At 43.8% G+C, this 21,738-nt stretch overlaps 1 protein-coding gene across 1 annotated transcript in view; it reads left to right on the forward strand.

Annotated features, from left to right (window-relative positions):
* Positions 1 to 21,420, forward strand: part of gfra2b (GDNF family receptor alpha 2b) — a gene marked incomplete at both ends in the record, with an annotated part of 42,334 nt that extends 20,914 nt beyond the window's left edge. Inside the window, 5 exons of the mRNA XM_080847452.1 lie at positions 11,688 to 11,797; positions 12,295 to 12,435; positions 12,794 to 12,990; positions 20,728 to 20,778; positions 21,268 to 21,420. Coding sequence (XP_080703578.1) covers positions 11,688 to 11,797; positions 12,295 to 12,435; positions 12,794 to 12,990; positions 20,728 to 20,778; positions 21,268 to 21,420 — 652 coding nt within the window. The remainder of the gene's footprint in view (positions 1 to 11,687; positions 11,798 to 12,294; positions 12,436 to 12,793; positions 12,991 to 20,727; positions 20,779 to 21,267) is intronic.
* Positions 21,421 to 21,738: the final 318 nt, after the last annotated feature.

Raw genomic sequence — 21,738 nt, forward strand, 5'->3', positions numbered from 1 at the left:
TGCAGACGCCAGGGATATGATGCTTGGTTGATTCTTAAAAGCTCTCTCTGCCTCTCTTGTTCGCCTCAGATGGGAGTGCACACCCTGACTGCACAGGGACCATCTTGTGTAGGAGATTAATTATTACACTGGCTGCTCTGTAAACACTGGGAAATTGGTAAAAGAGACATTCTCTTGTCAGAAATGCCCGAAGTAGGTTAAAGGTCTCAATTTTTTCTGGGTTCTGTCCATGGTTCTTTAGTGATGACTTCTCTCATCTCATGCCTGAGCACACACACCATTTCAGGATTTACGTGCGCTTTTGACATCAATTGTTCGCAACATTCTGATCAAGCGAGCGCTGAGATGAAGTAGCGGCTTAGGCAGGCATGGGGAAGCCACGGCCACAGCCTGTCATGGCTGTGATTTATTTTAGGTGACATGGATCTAGTCCCTTCAGACTCGGCGTGCCAGCTGTCGTGTGTACATAGCTTAAATGGGGGAGCAGCCTCTGACAAGTGGGTAGGTCATGGACCTGTGACTCCTTTGAGGACCTTATCCCTCTTTGGGATTTTCTCAGCCCTCTGTGCTTTTTCTGTCTACCATTACACACACACACACACACACACACATACACAGACACCCATGCACACACACACACACTCACAAACACACCCACACACACACAAACACACGCACAGACATACACAGACATCCATCATCCCTGTTTAGTTAAGACCTTCAGACTCTCAATGTAGCAAGAAATTAGCAGAAATGTGTATTATGCTCCCATACCAGACAGGTCCTTGCCACCCCCCATAAAGTGTTCCAATAAATACTACAACAATGGCAGCCCAAGGCAATATATGAGTTAGAATCATTTTAACTTAGATTTGAATCATTTGAACAAGTTGGAAGCACCAGTCAGCTTAGCAATAAAATGTGTGGACAGGTTAATGACTTCACAATTGTGGTTCATGTAGCCCGTTCCTAATGCTCTCTCTGTTCAATTCCACTTGGAAATTAAGAAATCGGCTGTCACACCCGTCTGAAATCCATAGAGCCCCACCTTGACTTTCAAATAATGCAAGTCGGACGTGTTCCGCTGGCCAAGCGGGAGTTGGAAAAGAAGGCATGATGAAACAGCCGCAGTGAATCCCGGCAGTTGCTGCTCTAATTGCCGCGGGAACATCTCTCGTCACAGCACGCACTCGAATGAGCCAGGAAGGAAGATGGATATGCTCATCTTAAAATATTTGGCCCTCATACATTTTCTCCCCTTTTTTAGCCTAAATACGGGAGATGGATTGTTTAAGGATGACCATGCTGGGCCTCTGCCAAGACAGGAAGATGGAACTCCTCCGACCATCTGCTCATAAACTATCAGGGATAAGCAGTCGATTAGGTGTTATGGGGGCTCTGCTGCTGCTGCACGAGACTCAAGCTATTTCTTTAAGGCTGAGGAGTGTGCTCATGCTGCTTTATTCCGACGGCTGTTAAAGTCACGGGGAGAGGGAGTTGGCACAGTCTCTTCCGGAGGTACATTTTAAACCGCAGCGGCAATGGGTTTCTGCAAAATGGATGTTGGCAGCAATTTCCACATGGATACAACTTATAATCGTATCTGACCTTTCTTGGTATAACTGTCAGTCCTAAGTGAGAGCAAATAATGAGTGTTTGTAAAAATGAAGCAACCCATTCATCAGTATCTGACTTCCACTGAAGCAGCGTGCCTACACACACACGCACACGCACACACACACATACACGCACACACACACACACACACGCGGGATGTTTATTCAGCTTCACAGACCCTTGTAGACAAAAGGGAGTCTTGTGCGCACTGCAGTATAAAAGGGAGTAATGACAGTGAAGCCCTCGCACTGGTTTCATTTACCAGTTTAATTTGTGGTGATATGCCTGCCATGGGCCCGAAGCTATGTGTTATCTCTAATCTACCACCTTTAAATGTTTTGATGTTAGTGTCTCTGTGTATGTGTGTCTCTCTCGCTCTCTCTCTCTCTCTCTCTCTCTCTCTCTGTAGCTACATTGCACCCCTACAGGAAGACAGCTTGGATGCTAAATCACTTTGACATTAAATGGCCTGAATTAAGATAGTGTCAGAGGATGGAACTTGCCGCCACAAATCATGAACCCTTTCCAGGCGTCTGTGGGTAACATGTCACATCATCAGATTTTAAAACATTTTTCTGACTGACCATCTTTATGTAAATAATGTAATTGAACCCAGCAATTAGTGTGCAAAGTTTTTAGCTTGTATCTTTATTAGTTTCAGAAATGTGGAGGCTTAAAAAAGGGGCCGTGGCATGCAAAAAAAATAATGTTGCTGAGAAGTTCCTGGCCTGGGTGCCATGCGTTTTGAACGCGCTCCACAAATTGCTGCCCTCTTGCTGAACAAACGGTCTTGGATCGCTCCACCCGGTTTGGTCTGGTTATGTCGTCACGTAATGAGCTGAACCTGTGGAACACAGAACTGCCGACAAGTGTCTTGCATACGAGAGGCACAGGTTGATAAATTAAACTCGGTAGCAGGGCGAGAAAAGCTTTCAGTGCCTCATTTTGTTCACGTTTTAGCTCTGAAATTCCGTCTAAATTTGCGAGAACAGACGAAATCACCTGCTCGATCAAGCTAGACCTTGTTTCGGCTTCCGCGTCGGCCATGTTTATGATAATGAGGAGCCTTCCCGCTGGGGTGCATATGGAAATGGAAGGGACCAATCAGCGTGCTCTGTCATATTCTGCCCGAATATCGTCATAACCAGACCAAACCGGGTGGAGCGATCCCAGCGGCAGTCTGCTGGCATGTTATTGTTAACTGTATTCCCGCACGCGCCGTGTTTCTTGCTTGTCTGTATTGTACCTGCTTATCTTCGGTGCGGTCGCCTGGTTTGCTCCGTGTTAAGTAAACTACCAATTACCTACATACTCTCGGTTGTGAGTTATTCCTAACTACTGGCATGGTGGCAGCGCAAAGTCACCGAACCCAACCTCACGTCTTGGACTAAAAAGAGTAAAAATAACGCTCTACGAGGACTCAGAGATGATGGCGATAACGTGCCTGCAGCTCGTAGACGTACTGCTCAACAAAAAGTGAATCATTTGTAACTGATGCTAGGTCAAATAGCCAACTATTGTCCCGTGATCTCACGCAACACTATTGTCAAAAATTCTACATCCATAGACAGTATCTGGCCTACATTATGGGTTTCAGACAACTGGCGCTCAGTTAATTGATTTTGTTGACATGCACCTAGAACTGATGAGCGACCTGAAGATCTTTATCAGGGCCTTATGGCCTTCACAGAGGATAGCCTTCTCAAAGCCAATGTATTGACTCACCACGGCGAAGTTGTGACTGAGGACGAGGACCTATCCCCCTCCCTCGAGAACTTCATAGTTGTGACATGGTTACGTCTAATACACCCTGAGTTACCCAGACTCATCAAACAGCGCTATGGCACTGAGTTACGCACACGCACCCTGGCTTCCATTAAATCAGAGATTTCTCAAGCCCTTGACTCTCTCCTCAACGAGATCCGCTCTGCCGACAATGCGAAAATCATGCGGGCTGCTGCCACTAGCCGGTCACTGTTGCCACGCAGGCCCTCATACGGTTCCTCTGCTAGAATGCCAAGAAGAACTGGCACCCACGAAAAATGATGCCCCCTTTGCAAACAAGCAGGCCGCCCGAGCAACACACATTTCCTCAGCACATGCAAATACTTACCTGAGCAGGATCGAAAATTCCTGCATAAGGCTAGGCAAATTGTCTCTGTGCTCGATGAAGATCCTGATGATGACGCACTTGTATGCCATGAATTTCCTGATGAGCCACTTCCTCATGAATTTCTAGAGTCCACACAGCCTCACACTCCTCGCTCTGTCCAAGTCTGTCAGTATCCATACATCGACACCTTCTACAAACACCAACATGCACGCACCATCCTTGACAGTGGTGCAACTTGCAACATGATTAGACTGTCTACAGCTCACCGGCTTGATGTTCACATCACCCCCAGCTCCCAGTCAGCTCACCAGGCTGACGGTTCCTCTCCCATGAAGGCGGTAGGGGAGACCCGCCTCACATTCTGTCGCGACTCAAAGTCATTTCAGTTTGATGGTCTGGTGGTGGAGAACTTAGATGTTGACGTACTGGCAGGCACCCCCTTCATGTCCACAAATGACATTTCTGTGCGACCTGCCAGAAGATAAGTCACCTTGGGTGATGGGACAGCATTTCCCTATGGCTCCACTGGTAGCCACCATGACATCAATACCGTCCGTTGATGTGTTGCGTGCCCCTCCCACATCAACAACAGTGTGGCCTGGTGAATTTGTAGAGATTTGTCTCCCACCTGATGCCCCGTCTGACTCTGCATATGTCATGGAGCCCCGTCTGGATGCACGACGTGTGCGTAAGTGTGATGTTGCAAAGACCTGGCCCCACCCTGGGGTTGTCTCCAGCGTCGCAGGGAGGATCCGTATTCCTAACCTCTCTAATGAGCCTCACATCCTGAAGCGCCAGCACCAGCACTTCTGCCAAGTGGATCCCCTCTCATCCCCTACCACTCCACACCCAGTACCTGCTCCTTACACCAGCATGCCCATAGTCAAACACCTTTTGTCACCAGCCACTGGATCAAAGCACTCTCAGACAATCAATTGGATCCGGAAAACTTGCTCTCTCCTGCCTTCAAACAAAGGTTCCGTACATTACCGGACCAACACAATGAGGTATTCAACCCTGCTATCCCTGGTTACAATGGTGCCCTAGGCCCTTTCGAAGCCAAAGTTAACATGGTTGAACCACCCCAACGCAAAGGCCGCTTACCTCTGTATGGCAGGGACAAACTTACTGAGTTACAGCAAAAGTTTGATGAGCTTGAGAGTCTCAGGGTCTTCCATCATCCAGAGGATGTGGATGTGCCAGTGGAATATGTCAACCCTTCGTTCTTAGTGAGGAAACAGAGCGGCGGTTATTGTCTAGTGACTGCCTTCACGGACATTGGCCGATATTCCAAACCCCAGCCTTCTCTGATGCCTGACGTTGACAGCACCATTCGACAAATAGCCAAATGGAGACACCTGATAGCAACTGACCTAACCAATGCCTTTTATCAGATACCACTAGCACAGAAGTCCATGAAATACTGTGGCGTTGTCACCCCCTTTCGTGGAGTCCGTGTCTATACACACTCAGCTATGGGCATGCCTGGATCGGAGACAGCTCTTGAAGAACTCATGTGCCGTGTGCTAGGTGATCTACTGCAAGCAGGTGTTGTGGCAAAGCTTGCTGACGATTTATACTGTGGCGGTAACTTCCCAGAGGAGCTGTTGGAAAACTGGTCTTCAGTCCTACATGCGCTCAGGCGCTGTGATTTGCGCCTTTCAGCATCTAAGACTGTCATTAACCCTCGCTCCACGACTGTATTGGGGTGGGTGTGGTCCCAGGGTAAGCTTCAGCCTAGTCCACATCGAGTGTCCACGTTAGCTGCTTGTGAGCCCCCGAAAACAGTTAGTGACATTAAGTTTATTGGTGCCGTCAAAGACATGGCCCGTGTAATTAAAAACTGCTCTGCCCTCCTTGCCTCTCTGGACGATGCCATAGCAGGGAAGGCATCACAGGAGAAGATTACATGGACTGACGAACTGCACTACTCCTTCAATAAGGTGAAAGAGTCACTCTCCTCAAGCTGTTCAGTCACTCTGCCTCGTCCAGATGACCAGTTATGGATTGTCTCTGATGGCGCTGTGAGGAGACCTGGCGTAGCCGCTACCCTATATGTAATGCACAACAACAAACTTGCTCTTGCTGGCTTCTTCAGCGCAAAATTGCATAACAACCAGTTGACGTGGCTGCCCTGCGAGTTGGAGGCCCTCGCTATTGCAGCGGCTGTCAAACTCTTTGGTCTGTACATCATCCAGTCATCACACAGAGCATGTGTCCTGACAGACAGCAAGCCATGCGTACAAGCCTATGAGATGTTGTGTAGGGGTGTGTTCTCTGCGAGCCCCAGAGTGTCTACATTCCTCTCTACGGCAAGCAGTTTTCAAGTATCAATCCGACATGTAGCAGGTGCTGCCATTCTCCCGTCTGACTTTGCCAGTCGCAACCCCCCTGACTGTACTGACATGGCGTGCCAAGTGTGCATTTTTGTGCAACAAACACAGGCCTCAGTTGTGCGCCTACTGTCTAGTGACGACATCCTGGCTGGTCGCGCAAGACTAAAGTTCACGAGCAGAACGGCATGGAGATCCCTGCAGTCTGAGTGTCCGGATTTGCGTCGCACCTATGCACATCTTACTCAAGGAACACGGCCATCTAAGAAGCTTACTAACATCAAGGACGTCAAGAGATATCTCAACATAGCATCCATAGCCAGTGATGGTGTGCTCATTGTGAGACGTGACGAGCCCCTCTCCCCTTCACGTGAGTGCATTATCGTTCCTAGGCAGGTTTTGGACAGCCTTTTAACTGCTTTACACTTGCAGCTTAGCCACCCCACAGCGAACCAGGTGAGAAAGACTGTAGAGAGATACTTTTTTGCCCTCGATATTGATAAGGCTGTCAGTGTACGGCCCTCAGACATACACCTCAGGCCATTGTAGAGCAGTCCTCATCCGATCCCCCAAATGATAGCAACCTCATCTTGAATTGAGGCTATATGCTAGGCAATTTATCCTGAAATAAGTTCAGTTTCTCTAAAAACAAGTGCATTTGCCTAAAAACTAAAAAAAATGAAAAATAATTTTCTCGAAACGTAGAAAAATGTGCTTATATTCTGCAAATAATAGCACCATCATCTCGGAATGAGGCTATATGTTAGACAATGTATCTTGAAATCAGTAAAGCTACACTAAAAACAAGTACATTTTCCTAGATACCATAAGAATTATTTTCTCAATATCTAGGACAATTTGCTTAAATTCAGCGATTTTGTTATTAGCTTCATTTTTTTTTTTTTAATCAGATAGGACAGTAGTGCGAGACAGGATGCTAACTGGAGGGAGGGATTGAGAAATGACCGCAAGTCGGACTCGAACCTGAACTCTTACCTGAATCCCCATCAGACCCATTCATGGCGCAGGGTTGCTATTGCGTGTGCCACAGCTCCTTCCCTAATCTGTTGAGGATATTGGCATTTTTTTGGAGAGTTTTGAAGTCAATGCAAATGTAGAATTGATCATTGAGATAATATAGATTTTGCAGATAGCACAAAGAATGCTTCAAATAATTTTTAATTAGTAACTTCAACCTAGACACAGTTGCTATGGTAAGAACAGCTGCGAATGCTATCTGCACAATCTCTATTATCTCAATGATCAATTGCACATATGCATTGACTTCAAAACTCTCCAATACAAATACTAATATCCTCAAGAGATGACTGTTTTAAGGTTGGAGCTGTGGCGCAAGCAGCAGCAACCCTGCACCATGAATGGGTCTGATGATGGGGACACAGGTAAGAGTTCAGGTTCAAGACCATCTTGCAGTCGTTTCTCAATCTCTCCCTCCAGCTCGCTTCCTGTCTCTCTCTACTGTCCTATCCGATTAAAGGCAAAAAAGCTTGAAAAATAATAATTTAAAAAAATATTTGTTCTAGATATTGAGAAAATATTTCTTACGGTATCTAGGCATATGTACTTGTTTTGAGTGTAGCTTTACTGATTTCAAGATAAATTGTCTATCATATAGCCTTATTTCAAGATGATGGTGCTAGCATTTGCCGAATTTAACCACATTTTCCTACATAGTGAGATAATAATTCTTAAATATTTTTGGTATCTAGGCCAATGTTCTTGTTTTTAGTGTAGCTTGACTGATTTCAAGATAAATTGCCTAGCATGCAGACTCATTTCAAAAGGATGTTGCTAGCATTTGCTGAATATAAGCACCTTTCCCTACATATTTAGATAATAATTCTTAAATATGTTTTGGCATCTAGGCCAATGTTCTTGTTTTTAGTGTAGCTTGACTGATTTCAAGATAAATTGCCTAGCATGCACACTCATTTCAAAAGGATGTTGCTAACATTTGCTGAATATAAGCACCTTTTCCTACATATTGAGATCATTATTCTTAGATATCTTTGCTATCTAGGCAAATGTACTAATTTAGTTTGACTGAGAAGGATAAAATGCTTGAAATAAGAAATTCTGACTTTGACAAAGTAGTTTTGTACTTGTAAGTGGGGATCAAACTGCCTTATAATACTGGCAATTCTAGTTTCAAGCATTAACCTGCTCATAACCAGTAATAAAATCTCAGTAACAAGGAGTAAACCCTTATTCAGATAAGTAAGGACTGAACCGCTTGAAGCAAGTGAAATGTTCTAACACAAAAAATGCCTGTAAGAAGTAATAACTTGTCAGACAAAAAACAAGCATATATTGCCTTGATTAAAGATATTTGATCTTACTAAGATTTCACTTTTTGCAGTGTGGACCGCGTACTAAACGGATGGCACCCAGGCTAAGAAGTTCCATGTAATTACTTTAGAACTAATCATGTTAGGTGCTACAATTCATGCTATTAGCCTGGTCATTGTCTGCTTTGTTTTCACCTGTTCCTAGTTGTGCTTAAACAATGATGTTTCCCCAGTTTGGTTTTCTTTCTTTTTAGACTAATTAACAGAATCAGGTGATCAACATTTAAAATATCTGAAGTGGTTCAGTGTGATGACATAGTGCTCTAGAGCATGAAATACAATTTTCAACTTGGCAAATACGCAACTGTATGCCAAGGAGACACCTAATAGTGTAGAACAATTCCTGAAAATGAGTAATGTAATGACTTTGTGATATGTTAGCAACACGTTTTTATGCAGGCAACCCCTTTTTAAAGCCTCTACATCTCAGTAACTAAAAGCAGCAAATGTTGCACCATAATTGTCAGATAAGATGACATTATCTACATCAAGAATTATGCAAATCCAAGATGGTCAGTCAGGAGGCCTCTGTTAATTTTGACTCACCCCTGTGAGGCATTATTTTACCATTTTATTTCAAGCGGCTTGCTGAGGTTGCCTGAGTGTGTGGAGCTGCAGTAACAGGTGGGGTTGGGGTGGAGGAGTAATATATTTTGACTGGGGATGGGGTTCAGGGTAGGGAGGTTGGTGAGGTATGAGGGCAGTTAGTGAGGCCCCCAGGTGGGGCTGCTAGGAAACACGCGGTGGGGTATTAGCATGGATAATTTGGGGTTTGGAGTTTTGTCGACCTTGCTTAGCAGGGGCACACATTTACATAGCCTGGCTACTAATGTTAATTTCAACATGGAGGAATGTAATTACCAATGTAAATCAGGAGCTCTGGTGGGGGATTTGTTAATCAGGAGGGCGTTTACAAGGCACTTACTACAAGCCAAAAAAAAAAAGTTTAAAAAAATAATAATAATAATTTGCCAGTGAATTGTTTTCCCCCATCTGCCTTTAGCCTTGCCTAATGGGAGCAGCAGAGCCAAGTCTTCTTTGCCATGGTCTAATATGGAGCTCCATTTTAAACAGATTACCTTCAATCCTTCGGGTCATCTGACTGTGCTCTTCCATAATGCAACAGTCCTTTATCAGCAATGCTCCTGCTTCTCACCTTAATGTCAGCCTGCTGATAGGTGAGGCTTCCCCTGGGTGATTCCAGAGCAGGGATATGGGCGACACATTCATCATTTATTTCTATCATGCTGCCGCTATGAATGACAGTTCTGGGTCAAGTACACTAATTTACCGTGCACATATGTTCACTGTGCTAGGTAACAGTCATATTTCGCTTGTGTCTTCATAGGGTTCAGAAACTGATAACAGTCAAAAGACTAGCTCTGCACAGTGTGTATTTCTATGCCTTTCACTAACAAGAACATGGAATTCTTATTCTTATTCGTGTCCTTATTTCACACATACACACTCTCTCTCTCTCTCTCTCTCTCGCTCTCTCTATCTCTCACTCTCTCTCACACACGCACGCACACACACACACAGAGAAACTTTACTTTAATCACCACTGATTAATCCCAATCAAGTCTGATTGGTATATTGAATAATTATCCTGCTTTGGAGAATGTGGACAGTGTATATATATTGTATGCACACACTCTGAGTTTACAGCCATGATTGTCTGCTGCTGTGTACTTATGACATCATCATTTGTCACCTCCTGACTTAAATGAAGGCTTTAGCATGAGTCACTCACACACTTACTGCACAGATGGTTGACACACTCATCCTAGTTACATGGCACACTGCGTGGACATGAGGACGGAAACACATCTGCCTGTTGGTGAGAGAGAAAGACTGAGCAGTAAGGGTGACCTTTAAGCAGAGGGAGTGTGTGTGTCGAGCCTGGGTGGAGGGGAGTGTATGTGTTGGGGTTGGGTGGAGGGGAAAGTGTGTGTTGGGGTTTGGTGGAGGGGAGAGTGTGTGTTGGGGGAGGGGGGAGGTGCATCCTCACAGGACCTGTCTATTCTGCGAGGTCCAGTAAGTACCAGACAGAGAGCACGTGTGTGGCCCGCTAACCTGCTGCGAGGCCTGAGACATGGCCCTGTTAACACCTCACTGCAGGGGTCACTGAAGGTGGAGGGCTGGAAGGAAGGAGCATCCAGGATTCTGAACTCTCCCATCCCTGAGTGGAGGCCTCTGAGCAGCTTCAACACCCCTCCCCTGCGCACACACACACACACACACACACACACACAATACACATACACACACACACACACACTCACACACACACACACACACACACACACACACACACACACACACACACACACACACACACATACACACACACACACACACACACACACACACACACACACACACACACGTCTGATTCACTCACTAAATCAAATAAATGAAAACCGACCCAGCGGGGCTCAGCGAATGAGAGCCCAGGCTGATGCAGAGTTCACATGTACAGCATCACAGCGAGGGGGTTGGCTGGCGTAAGGGAGTCCTTCCAACCTGGAATCAGCCTGCCCTGCTCCAGTACGTGCTGTGAGCCAGAAGCAGCCGTCTGTTTACTCTCTCACATTCACACACGCACACACACACACACACACACACACACACAAAAGTGGTTCACCTTGGAATCAGTGGTGCTGTAACCCGGCTGCAGTGCATGCGGTGAGCTCGAAGCAGGAGTCTGTTTACGTCACAGTCACACATACACACACACTCGCACACACACACGCCTCCCTGCTTCAAGGGGGGGATTTGAGGCATATTTCTCTGGTTTTGGAGGGCCCACGTGCACTCACACAGAAAATGGACTCATGTCAGGAGCCTGTGGCGGAGCAGTTAGGGACTGTCAGGATGCATTTGGTCATGCACAGATGTGCATTGTCTCTGTCAGATCTTCTGCCGATTCCAATGCCCATGATAGCAGAGGCTAGGCCTGCTATAAATAAGAGCAGTGTGTGTGCAAATCTCCACTGTCCGCTTTTATCCAAACGGACTAAGGGGGAAGGAACGAGTGCAAGAGAACGATAGAAAGGATCAATAAGACCATCAGAGTAAGCGAGAGAAATGTATACCACACGCATGAAAATGGCTGAACACATCATTAATGAAGGAATGGTATAACTAATTATGATTAAAAAGTATTTATAGAAATGTAATCAGGAGTAATATTCCTTTAAACAGAAACATCTCTCAATTTTATTGGTTTTATCTCTATTTTTTGTTCCATAGATCGCGACTGGCTGACTTCCACATGAACTGCCAAACGACTCGACTAACAAAAACAACCTGTCCGAATGATAACTATTACGGTTGTCTCATCTCTTATGTAGGACTTATTGGTGAGTAAACTGTAAGCACCCAAACCTACCATTGTATCTCAGCTATTTGAAGGTTAGGTTGATATATAGGCTCTTATATCTTATATTATATAAACTTGCTGTAAGGTAGCATTTATTATCTAAACTTCATGCTGTAATGAAACTCTAGACTCATTTAATGTGAACATAAATTGTGCATCCACACAGCTAAATTAATTATGAATTGAATTTAATATGTGAATTGAAGAAAAACTATTTGGATGCAATTCAATACTCGTCCCTACAGTAAACAATAAATATCCAAACCAAATTGCCACCCTCAGCAATGTTCTTTCTTGAAATTTAGAGTATCTTCATATATTTATAGAACAATTAAATAAATATGATATATTTTAAAACATTTTTAGTGCCTTTAGGTTCTCATTCAGTGCTGTAGGCTGGTGATTGACATGCTTCTCTCTAATATGATGTTCCCCCGTCTTATCCACTTATCTTTGGCACTGGATCTGCCTGACCAGGTCTGGACGTTACACCGAACTACGTGGATGCCAGTCACAGCAACTTCACCATCTCACTGTGGTGCAGCTGTAGGGGCAGTGGGAACCAGGAGGAGGAGTGTGATGCCTTCCTACGCGACTTCAGAGAAAACACCTGTCTCAGTGAGCATCTGCCTGCCTCCTACACTTAACAGTCATGCCTCTGCCCAAGAGAGAGCCACTACACATACTCTTTCATGTTCACGCTAGGGTAACGTGGCATGCTGGTCTTATATTAAGATATAATGAACCTGAATTATTTCTACTTGTTCTAATATCACACAAGGAAACAGCCCTGCATGCAGACATATCTAAACAAATACATCATAATGCGTAAAGGTTCAGCCCTACATGCAGACATATCTTAACAAACACATCATAATACGTAAAGGTTCAGCTTTGGATGCCTCTGTTGAGTTGGCTTATGTTGACCGTTCTTGTCTCCTGTGTCTGTTGTTCCCTTCTCATCATGTTCACACAGAGAATGCCATTGCGGCTTTTGGCTATGGCTCGGAAGCAGGCCACATACCCATGCTGGAGTCCCAGCCCTCTTTGCCCTCCTTGCCACCTGTGCGCACGAACCTCCAGCCAGCCATCATCACCAAACCCTCGATCAGCTCCAATGATATCAAACCAATTGATAATGCCTGCATCTACTCCACCTGTGCCAACCTGAAGGTAGGCAAAGCTGCAAGTTTAAGTCTTGTTGTTCTATGCAGTTCGTTTGTTATGAATGTCTGAAATATGAGGAACCACTCTCCCAGTCTGTTTTACTGTACATATGGATAGACTTATGAAGTGAAGTTTATAATTAAATGCAAGGGTAAGAAAGGAACCTACTGTACATTATGTATACATTATCCATTGGGGCATGTGTCTGTGTGCTTCTGGTGTATGTGCCTTAGGGTTATTTGTCGAGAGGATTCAACACGGACCTCTATAATTGTTTATTATACATTCATGTACATGATGGGATATTATGTAAACTGCGTACGGGAAAAAGCATGCTGTAGCCTTTTAACTAAAGTTACAGTGCATAATGCAAAGTGACAGTGGATGGTAGATGGTAATGGGCTCATGAATAAAAAAGAACTATATAGAGCATAATATGGTCTCCCACCCCAATGTACTATTACAATTAGTTGAACATCCCTACACGTACATTACCAGTGTGTTCTCATTTGAACAACCTGCTACTGATGGAGGTAGTATATCCACGTAAGGAATCTGCAGGCCACAGGTACATCATCCTATTTTATAACTGGAGAGCTGGGCAGTGTTCTTGACTGCCTTAGACTGAGATAAAGTCGTCTCCAGGCTGGTACATTTGAAAATCTCCACGTAGTTAGTCATTGGTAACTCTAAAATTCCTTTCCCATACAGTGCTACAGTACTTAGACAACGTGGCACCCTAAGCCATTTCCTAGCTTACTTGTCCATGATTCTCTCAAATTTCTCCACCTCTGATGTAGCAACTCCATACACGTCAAATACCACCTTAAGTGTGGCAAAAGCTCAAACTTAAATAATAGCGGCCTACATACTATGCATTTGGCAGAATGCCCATTTAATCAGATTGACAGTATAACCATACTAAATGGCCATTTCATCAGATTGACAGTATGACCATACTAAATAGCCTTGGCCTCTAAATAAATGTAACCTGATCTTTTATCTGTCATAATGCAGACATTCACATGGGGAGTAGCTCTTTCACATTAAACACTAAAGTAGCTCACCGGCATCACACTCTCTAATTATAAAGCTCTCTGTACATACATGCACAAATGTATACATGAATACAGATAGATACATTAATACAACTGGGCACATGCATACTTAAATGTCGACATACCTCCATGCATGTTCCATGCTGTTGGTAGCTTGTTAATCAATAGTATAGCAGTGGGAACAAAGCCTTTGCTGACTTAACCTTTCCTTTAAACAAGTGATTTGCGTCGTCAGCCAGAAAAAAAAACATGCCTATGAAGGCATTTACTGGGTGTTCAGAATCATGTGCTGTTGGGTCTTATTAGTGTCTTTAGTGTTGTTTGGTAAGGTAAGTGTATATCTGCATAGACCTTACCTCAGAATTTAATACAAGTGGAAAAACCAGTATTCATAGGTAGTGCGGTTAGATTGCTTGAAGGATACCAGGCTGTGCGTAAGTAAAGGCCTCAGTGATTGCACTTGTGCGAGTACCAGTGGCTGGTGACGCCTGTGACTGATTGGATGCAGGCATGGTTAAGAGCCAGTCAGAATGGATAAAAAGCCCAGGGCATATTTAGGGGTGTTGCCAAGAAAAAGACCATTTATTTAGGACTGCCCACCCTTGACCATCTGCCATCAATAATAAATATGCCCCTCAAAGGTACTAGTTAAACTCAACCCATGTCAACACCCCTAATCCTAATTTGTAGGGCTCACAACTGAAAGGAATCATCAGGTGCAATTTAATGGAATTATGGAAAATAAAAGTTCATTAATCAGGAAATAGATAAACATGCTAATCAGGTGTCATCATACAGAGAGATAAAACAGGGCAGTAGGGGCCTAATTCTACATGCTCTCAAAAAAATATTAGGACTATTTGTGTGGCTATAACAAACAAAATCAATGGTGTAGCATACAACTCCAGGTAGGGAAGTGTATGAAGTGAAATAAGTGACATATAAAGGTGAACAAATTGAACGTTTTATTTTTTCACGTCGTACAAATGGATGCAATACAATTAAGATCCGGATAACACCTGCTTCTCCTGCTGTTTTCACACAAACAACTGAAAATGTCATTAGTCACTGCTTACACATCTACTCCTATGATTTTTTTTCAAACTCACATATTTCCCATGACCCCCGCGTGAATGCATATGCAAAAGTCAGAATGCTGACACCACAAGAGAATGTGCATCTGAGGCTGTTACCAAAGGGGGAATCTACAAATGAACCCATGCTTTTTGGGCCAGTCAGAGATCTGACACATTAGATCGGATGAATGGTATGCATCTAAGGACCACCGGCTAAGCTTCTTGATTTGCTTAGACAGACCGTTGTTTGCGTGGCAGAGGCGTACCAAAGGAGCGTGGCAAAGGAGTGGCAGCTCCTATTCTACATGGGCTGAAAAACAATCTGCGGGGATTCCTGATTTAATAAAGACGGATTTCAAGAGTGACTGAAACCAGTGGCCAGTGGCTGGGGTACCTTTGTCTGTGATGAAGAGTGGGCTGAAGGGTGAAGACTGTGTGGATCGGTATGAGATGAAGTGGGTTAAGCATTGGAAAGGCTGGAGATGAGAAGCCAGAGACAAACAAACAGTGTCATGATCTCACATGTGTGGGTCTGAGACACAGGGATGTAAGGCTAAAAGTGGAACTAGGGCATGTAAATTCCCTTCATCTCAACAGCCCAAAAAGCCAATAAAACATGGCTGTAGGTGTAAAAATCAGTATGCTTTGACATACATCCATTGCATTTTAAGGTGCTGCTTAGGTAGTGTGTTTGGACATGAATCTGTTGCTAAGTGTTCTAAGGTAGAAGGTGAGAAGGCCTTTCAGAGCCAGTTTATAGAAGAAGAAAAAGAATATCAGATAGGTATATATAAGTGGTTAAGATCTTAATCTTATTGTGTGTATGAAATGTTTGTGTATCAAAGCTGGGGAAACTGAGTGAGTGGCTGGAGTGAAACACTTTAAAGAAGGACCAAGCTGTCCAGTAAGACTGGAGTGTCATGGGAGTGAGAGTTTGGAGAGCTAGGTCAATCGAGATGGGCTAGAGATAGCTGTCACGATGGTTTACTGAAAGATGGTCTCTGAGAAACTTGGCAGTGGCGTGGGGTGAGTGTCTTCTCCTGGTGCCTGGAATTCTGGAAATTGAAGCGAGAAAGAGTCTCAACTCTGTTTCATAGCACCCGCTGGGTGCCGAAAACTCAGTGGACGGCTCCATCGTGGCAGTGGATGGGGAATGGGGAGAGGTGAAGGGGGAAGGGAGACTGACTGGAGCTGTAAAAGGAGCTGAGGAACTTCCAGTTTAAATAACACAGTTCTAATGCACAGCAAAGCTAGCAAAATGCTAACTGACAGCGCAAATGTCCCTAGTGTTCTTTCAAGCAGCACATACAAATGTGCAGCACATTGCCGGTCATGAGCTGGTCACACACCACTACTGACATGTACACATGTTTTAAATCTAAAGATCTTATCTCTTTCACAGGCTTTTATCGACATTGTCCTAGAGTGAAAGAAATAAGCCGAAATGTAAGCAGTAACCACCAATTAAATGTATACTATTGCACTACACATGATACAAAACCATAAACCATATGGGAGCATATATATCATATGTAAACCAGAAGTGCAATTTTTAGAGTAAAGAAAAGAAAATATTTAGGAAGGGTGAGTAAATCACAAGTGCTAAGATGCATCTTCCACGTGACATGATATATGGATTTTGGATAGCAGTGTTTATCAATCATATACTTTATGACACCATGGAGAGAAAAAAATCCTCAAAATAGCCCAGTGAAAACTTGCATTGTCCTAGTTTAGCACAAACCTGGGTTCGGCAAACCTGCTCTGGAAACGGCATATTGTGAAGAAAAGTGATCATATGGGCTGTGCTGTATGGCCCGAGTGTGGCCTAGAGACAGAGTACACCGCTCTGTATAGTGGCAGCACAGAGTCCCATTTCCCCCCGTGCTGTCCAGGGACACTGATAATGGCCCTCTATGGTGCCCTGGTGCCTGGAGGATTTGGTGATTATGCAAATACACTCATAGATAATTTAATGAGCATCTAACTCCAATATTCATATAAACATATTAGTCAATATGGTACAGTCAAATACGCTGGCTCTGTATGTAAGTTTGAAGTACTGAAAGTAGTGTTGCTTACATCCACGTCGCTACATCACAGATCTCCGCTGGATGATGTGTTACATTGTGAACACGCGGTATTGATGTGGATGAATGCTGTTGCATCATTTATGAGATCGTTTCTTATCTCTCTTAGCCTAGGCGATCTAGTCCTTCATGCAGTCTTTGCTTCTCCACTCTTTAGATGATTAAAAAAGCAGTGTGAGTGTGTGGAGTATATTATGTGCTGGTCTGATGCCCAACGTTTTTTAGTGGGGCACCAGGAAAAGGAGATGGAGGAAAATAGAGGTGAGTTCAAGATTCAAGGAACTTGCTGAATGGATAGTAGAAACCCTTGGCCCTGTAAGCTCAGCATAGGAGACAATTCATCAATGCAATACATTCACTATCAGTGTATATTACCAATGGCTGAACACTTCACTTTAACCCCAAACATTCCTGTTTTGGCCAAAAATAATAATGAGTCATCTGTCGACCATACAAAGAAAAGAAAAAAGTCAGTCACATTTGCTCTGTCAAACCCTCTCAGATTGGGGCACATATGGCAGTCAATAATGAAATTACAAAAGGCATTCACTTCAAAAGCGGTTCCTGTTCAGTAATGGTTTCCCCCAGCTTCCCCCAAATCACAATATTTCAGTCCTTTAGAGAGAATTTGAATGTGTCTGTTAGTCAGTATACGCTATACTGTTCTGTATGGTTGCAGAGCCCGAAAATGGCCAAATTCAAGTAAATTGATGGCACATTATGGAACATCATGAGCTTGATATACTTTAACACACCCATGACGTGCACATGAATATTTCAAATCGTGTACGCAATTTGAAAGGAAACTGTACGCACAGATTATTACAGCTAGAAAGAAAATTCAGCAGTGGTCACAGGATGAGAGATAACAAAAAAGTCTGTGATAATATACTGTTTTCTCTTAATCGAAAGGTCAGAGGGGAGGAAGCAAGAATGAAAAAGGACACAGGTTGTTAAGATGCTTCAGGTGTGCTTGTCTGATTGTCTTTTGGAACCTTGTTTAGTGTGTCCACGAACAGAAGTCCAACAAGCATTCAGACTCTCAGAGCAGGCAGACTCTCAGTCGAACCTCTCTTGTGGTTAACCAATGGTTGGTCACATGATCAGTAAGCGTATCCCTAATCTCATCAGAGACGGCTCTCCTTCTTTTTTCTCCTCCCTGTCTATTTGTTGTCCTCCTCCTCTTTCTCCCCTTCCTCCTTGAACTTGTCCTTGTCCTCGCCCCCTGCCTCTCCCTCCCTCCACTCTTCTAAACAGGTCATCTGGCCTCTGGCCTATTTATAGGCCTACACTTAACAGGGCTCAACATTAACAGCTGTCCGGTTGTCCTTGGTAACCAAATTGAGACAAGTGGAAAATATTTCATCACTGTATTTGTATGATATTCATGAAAAAATGAAATATATTTCTCAGTGATATCAAAACACCATCTAAGACCTACTGCACTAGCCATCAATTACGGCAAAGTTTAGTGCGACTTTATTCCCACATGAAACGGAAAGTCATTTAAACCGTTTCAACCATTTGTGTATTCAAACACTCATTTTTGACTTTTGTAGTACACACATACACACTCAAAATGAAGGCAGATAATGATGGCAACCATTTAGTTGGATTTGGCAACCAAAAGTTCATACCTGGTTGCTCTGTCTTTATGGTGAGCCCTGCTAAATCTTTGATTGCTGAGTGATCAGTTAAGCAATTAGTGTTCGCAAGTTACTTCCTATTCGCAAAAAGTTTGTGAAAACTGAGTGAAAGAGTATTAGGTGTGCAGATTTGAGGCAGGGTTTTGCTCTTTGAGTGACCGGTTTCAGAAAGTGTGTGAAATGTAAAGATTAAAAAAGATAAAAATAAGTGTAATTCTGGCATGATGTCTAAAGGCATGCTAGCAGTGCTTGGTAGTCACACCTGAATTCACAAACTAACTCTGGTAAACGCTACCAGTGAATGAGGAAGTTAATGGGGAGGAGGTGGGATGCTGAGAGGTGAGGCTGAATGTGAAGTGGGGGTGAGTGACCCCATGAACTCCTCTTGAACCTCGTAATAAAACGTCCTGTGATGCACTGTGATCTGATCATACATGTTCAAACAGAGCAGGTGTTGTGCAATAGTGTTATGAAGGTGGACTGTACATGTAAATAAACAATTCTCTTAAGCCATGAGGACTGCTACACAGATGTTTTTCTATAAGGCATGAGAAGGTGGGAAGTGGTGGATAAATGTCTGGTTTAGGCAGGATTGAGAGTGTGAATTTATGCGGCATGGCGCTGGGCGCATTTATGAACATGCGTCTGTTCGCCTGAGTGATTCCAGCATTGAAAGTAATTTATTGGATAATCCATGTTTGTATGGGGGCTGCATTGTGGGAACGCGGGCATTGTGCAGACGCTCGTCATATAATGCTTCCAGCGCTCACTGAGCCGGGGACATGATTATTAGTCTCCAGATACTGCAGCAAATGACTGCACTCTCTCATCCGTGCTGAAGCAAATTACCAAAAACCCCACAGACAAGAATATCATGGAGTCACCCGGGAAATAACTGGTTTAATTTGTGTCTCTGGCAATTGTACTTAGAGGCACAAGTCTATCTCTGACAGCAGTTATTCGTCATAGGGTGCCCAGTGCCCCACTGATTGCTTCATGCACTTGCAAGCTGAGTGGGTTGAACCTTACCTCTCTCACTAAAGATGGTGGTGCTGTTCAACCAAGGTGAATATTCACTTTTGAATCATAAATCCCCCACCACTGGCTCCATAGTATTCATAATGCAAGTTTCATTTCCTTGAGATGAACCTATATTTTTGAAATAACACCTTTTCATTATTTTAATCTCTATTGACCCTATATTTTAGAATTTATGCAAGCACTTTATTTTTAGTGAAAACTTTCCCAATGAAAACAGATTTGATATTCAGTCATAAAGAATAAAGATTATCCCAATAACCATTTCCAAACTACACAGTAGATTTCATTTTCTTCCCTGAACCACAGTAAGCTCTGTGAATAATTGATAAAGAGACAGCGTTGGAGAAGGATGCTTTCACAATTTAACACAGAAGACCATAAGTGTGTGCATTTGATGATATGTGTAGATTTTCCTCATGTTGTATGACAGAATGGGTAGTAATGGGTAGTTCACTCTGCAGAATAAAAGCCACCCTAGCGCGGATGGCACCAAAATACAAGAGCAGCTGGGAAGTGACGAGATTTAAAGAACTACAGCATCTTTGCATTTTACAGTCCATCTGCCAAATTCAGATTGTGAACTCCAGGTGGTTAAATCAACTTTCCAGTAGATGGGCTGAGTCTCCTGTTATGACATAAGAGCTTATGATAAAGAGCCATATGTTTTACTTTTTTAGCATCAAGATTCAAACGACCATGCCTGGATTCAGCATGAGAACCAGAAACTGAACTTTTTAGTCATACACAACCTTTGCACACTGAGGCGACTCAGTACGTTTGTACCTTTAAGTTTGAGTTCTGACGAGTAAAGTTGTGTGTGTTTGCTTTGCAGGACAATGGTAAAAAGTGCACTCCCTCGGATGTTTATGAATGTGCAAATGAGGTAAGTGCATATGGTTCATGTTTGGCTAGTCCTCAAGCTACAAAGCATAAAACATTACTGTATCACCTGGTTTAAATTAGAAGGACGTTTTGTCACATGGATTGTTGATTGGTATCCTCTCAAAGACCTTTAAAACTCTATTACTAGAAGCTTTATGCTTGTTACATAACATCCTGGTTTACTTCCAGTGGCCAGTCTAGCACTTTTACCATCGAGGTCCGTTTTAATGAAGTTTCATTTGTAAAGTTAAGACTTTTGGTACGTTAGTATACTGAATGTCTGCATTAGAGCATTCTCTGCAATTGGAGATTGAAGAAATACATGTAAATGTTGTATACATTTAATTCTATCCCCCATGACCTACAAATTCAAATAAGCATGGTACGTTGGCTCATTTCTGAATACTGAATGTTTGTGAGGAGGTTGCCTGTGTGATTGTTGGTTGGCTCTTCGCCAGTAAAATGGCTGCCCTGCTATCTCCCCTGGCAGAACCTGCTGGCCCCCGGCATGGAGGGCTCTATTGACACCATGGGCTCCCATCAGGCAGCAGACGAGAGTGCCAGGCAGTCGTCTGCAGACCCCCACCGCCTGTCCACACCAGTGGCCCTCCTGACGGGCATCATCCTCAGTCAAGCCGTGTAAACCTCCTGAGTCCCACCCTCCACCCACTGCACCAGGATCATCAAGAACGCACTTGAGAACTTGACGCCAACCTCACTCTCACTCTCCCATTGCATCGTCAAACAACCCTAACAACCCCCCCCCCCACATCGACGTTAAGAGTGAACATCGTACAACATGCTTAACGTGCTTTTAATAAAAAAAAGACTGCCGTGCCGTGGAATTCACTCTTACCTCAGCCTAGGAGTGTTCAGAGAGCTCGCTTTTTTTTTCTGCTCACTCCCCGACCACGGGAGGGGTGGAGCATCTTGTGAGAAACAGCAATCTCTGCCAGGCTCC

Source organism: Sprattus sprattus (assembly GCF_963457725.1).
Source record: "Sprattus sprattus genome assembly, chromosome: 11".
Classification (NCBI taxonomy): Eukaryota; Metazoa; Chordata; class Actinopteri; order Clupeiformes; family Clupeidae; genus Sprattus; species Sprattus sprattus.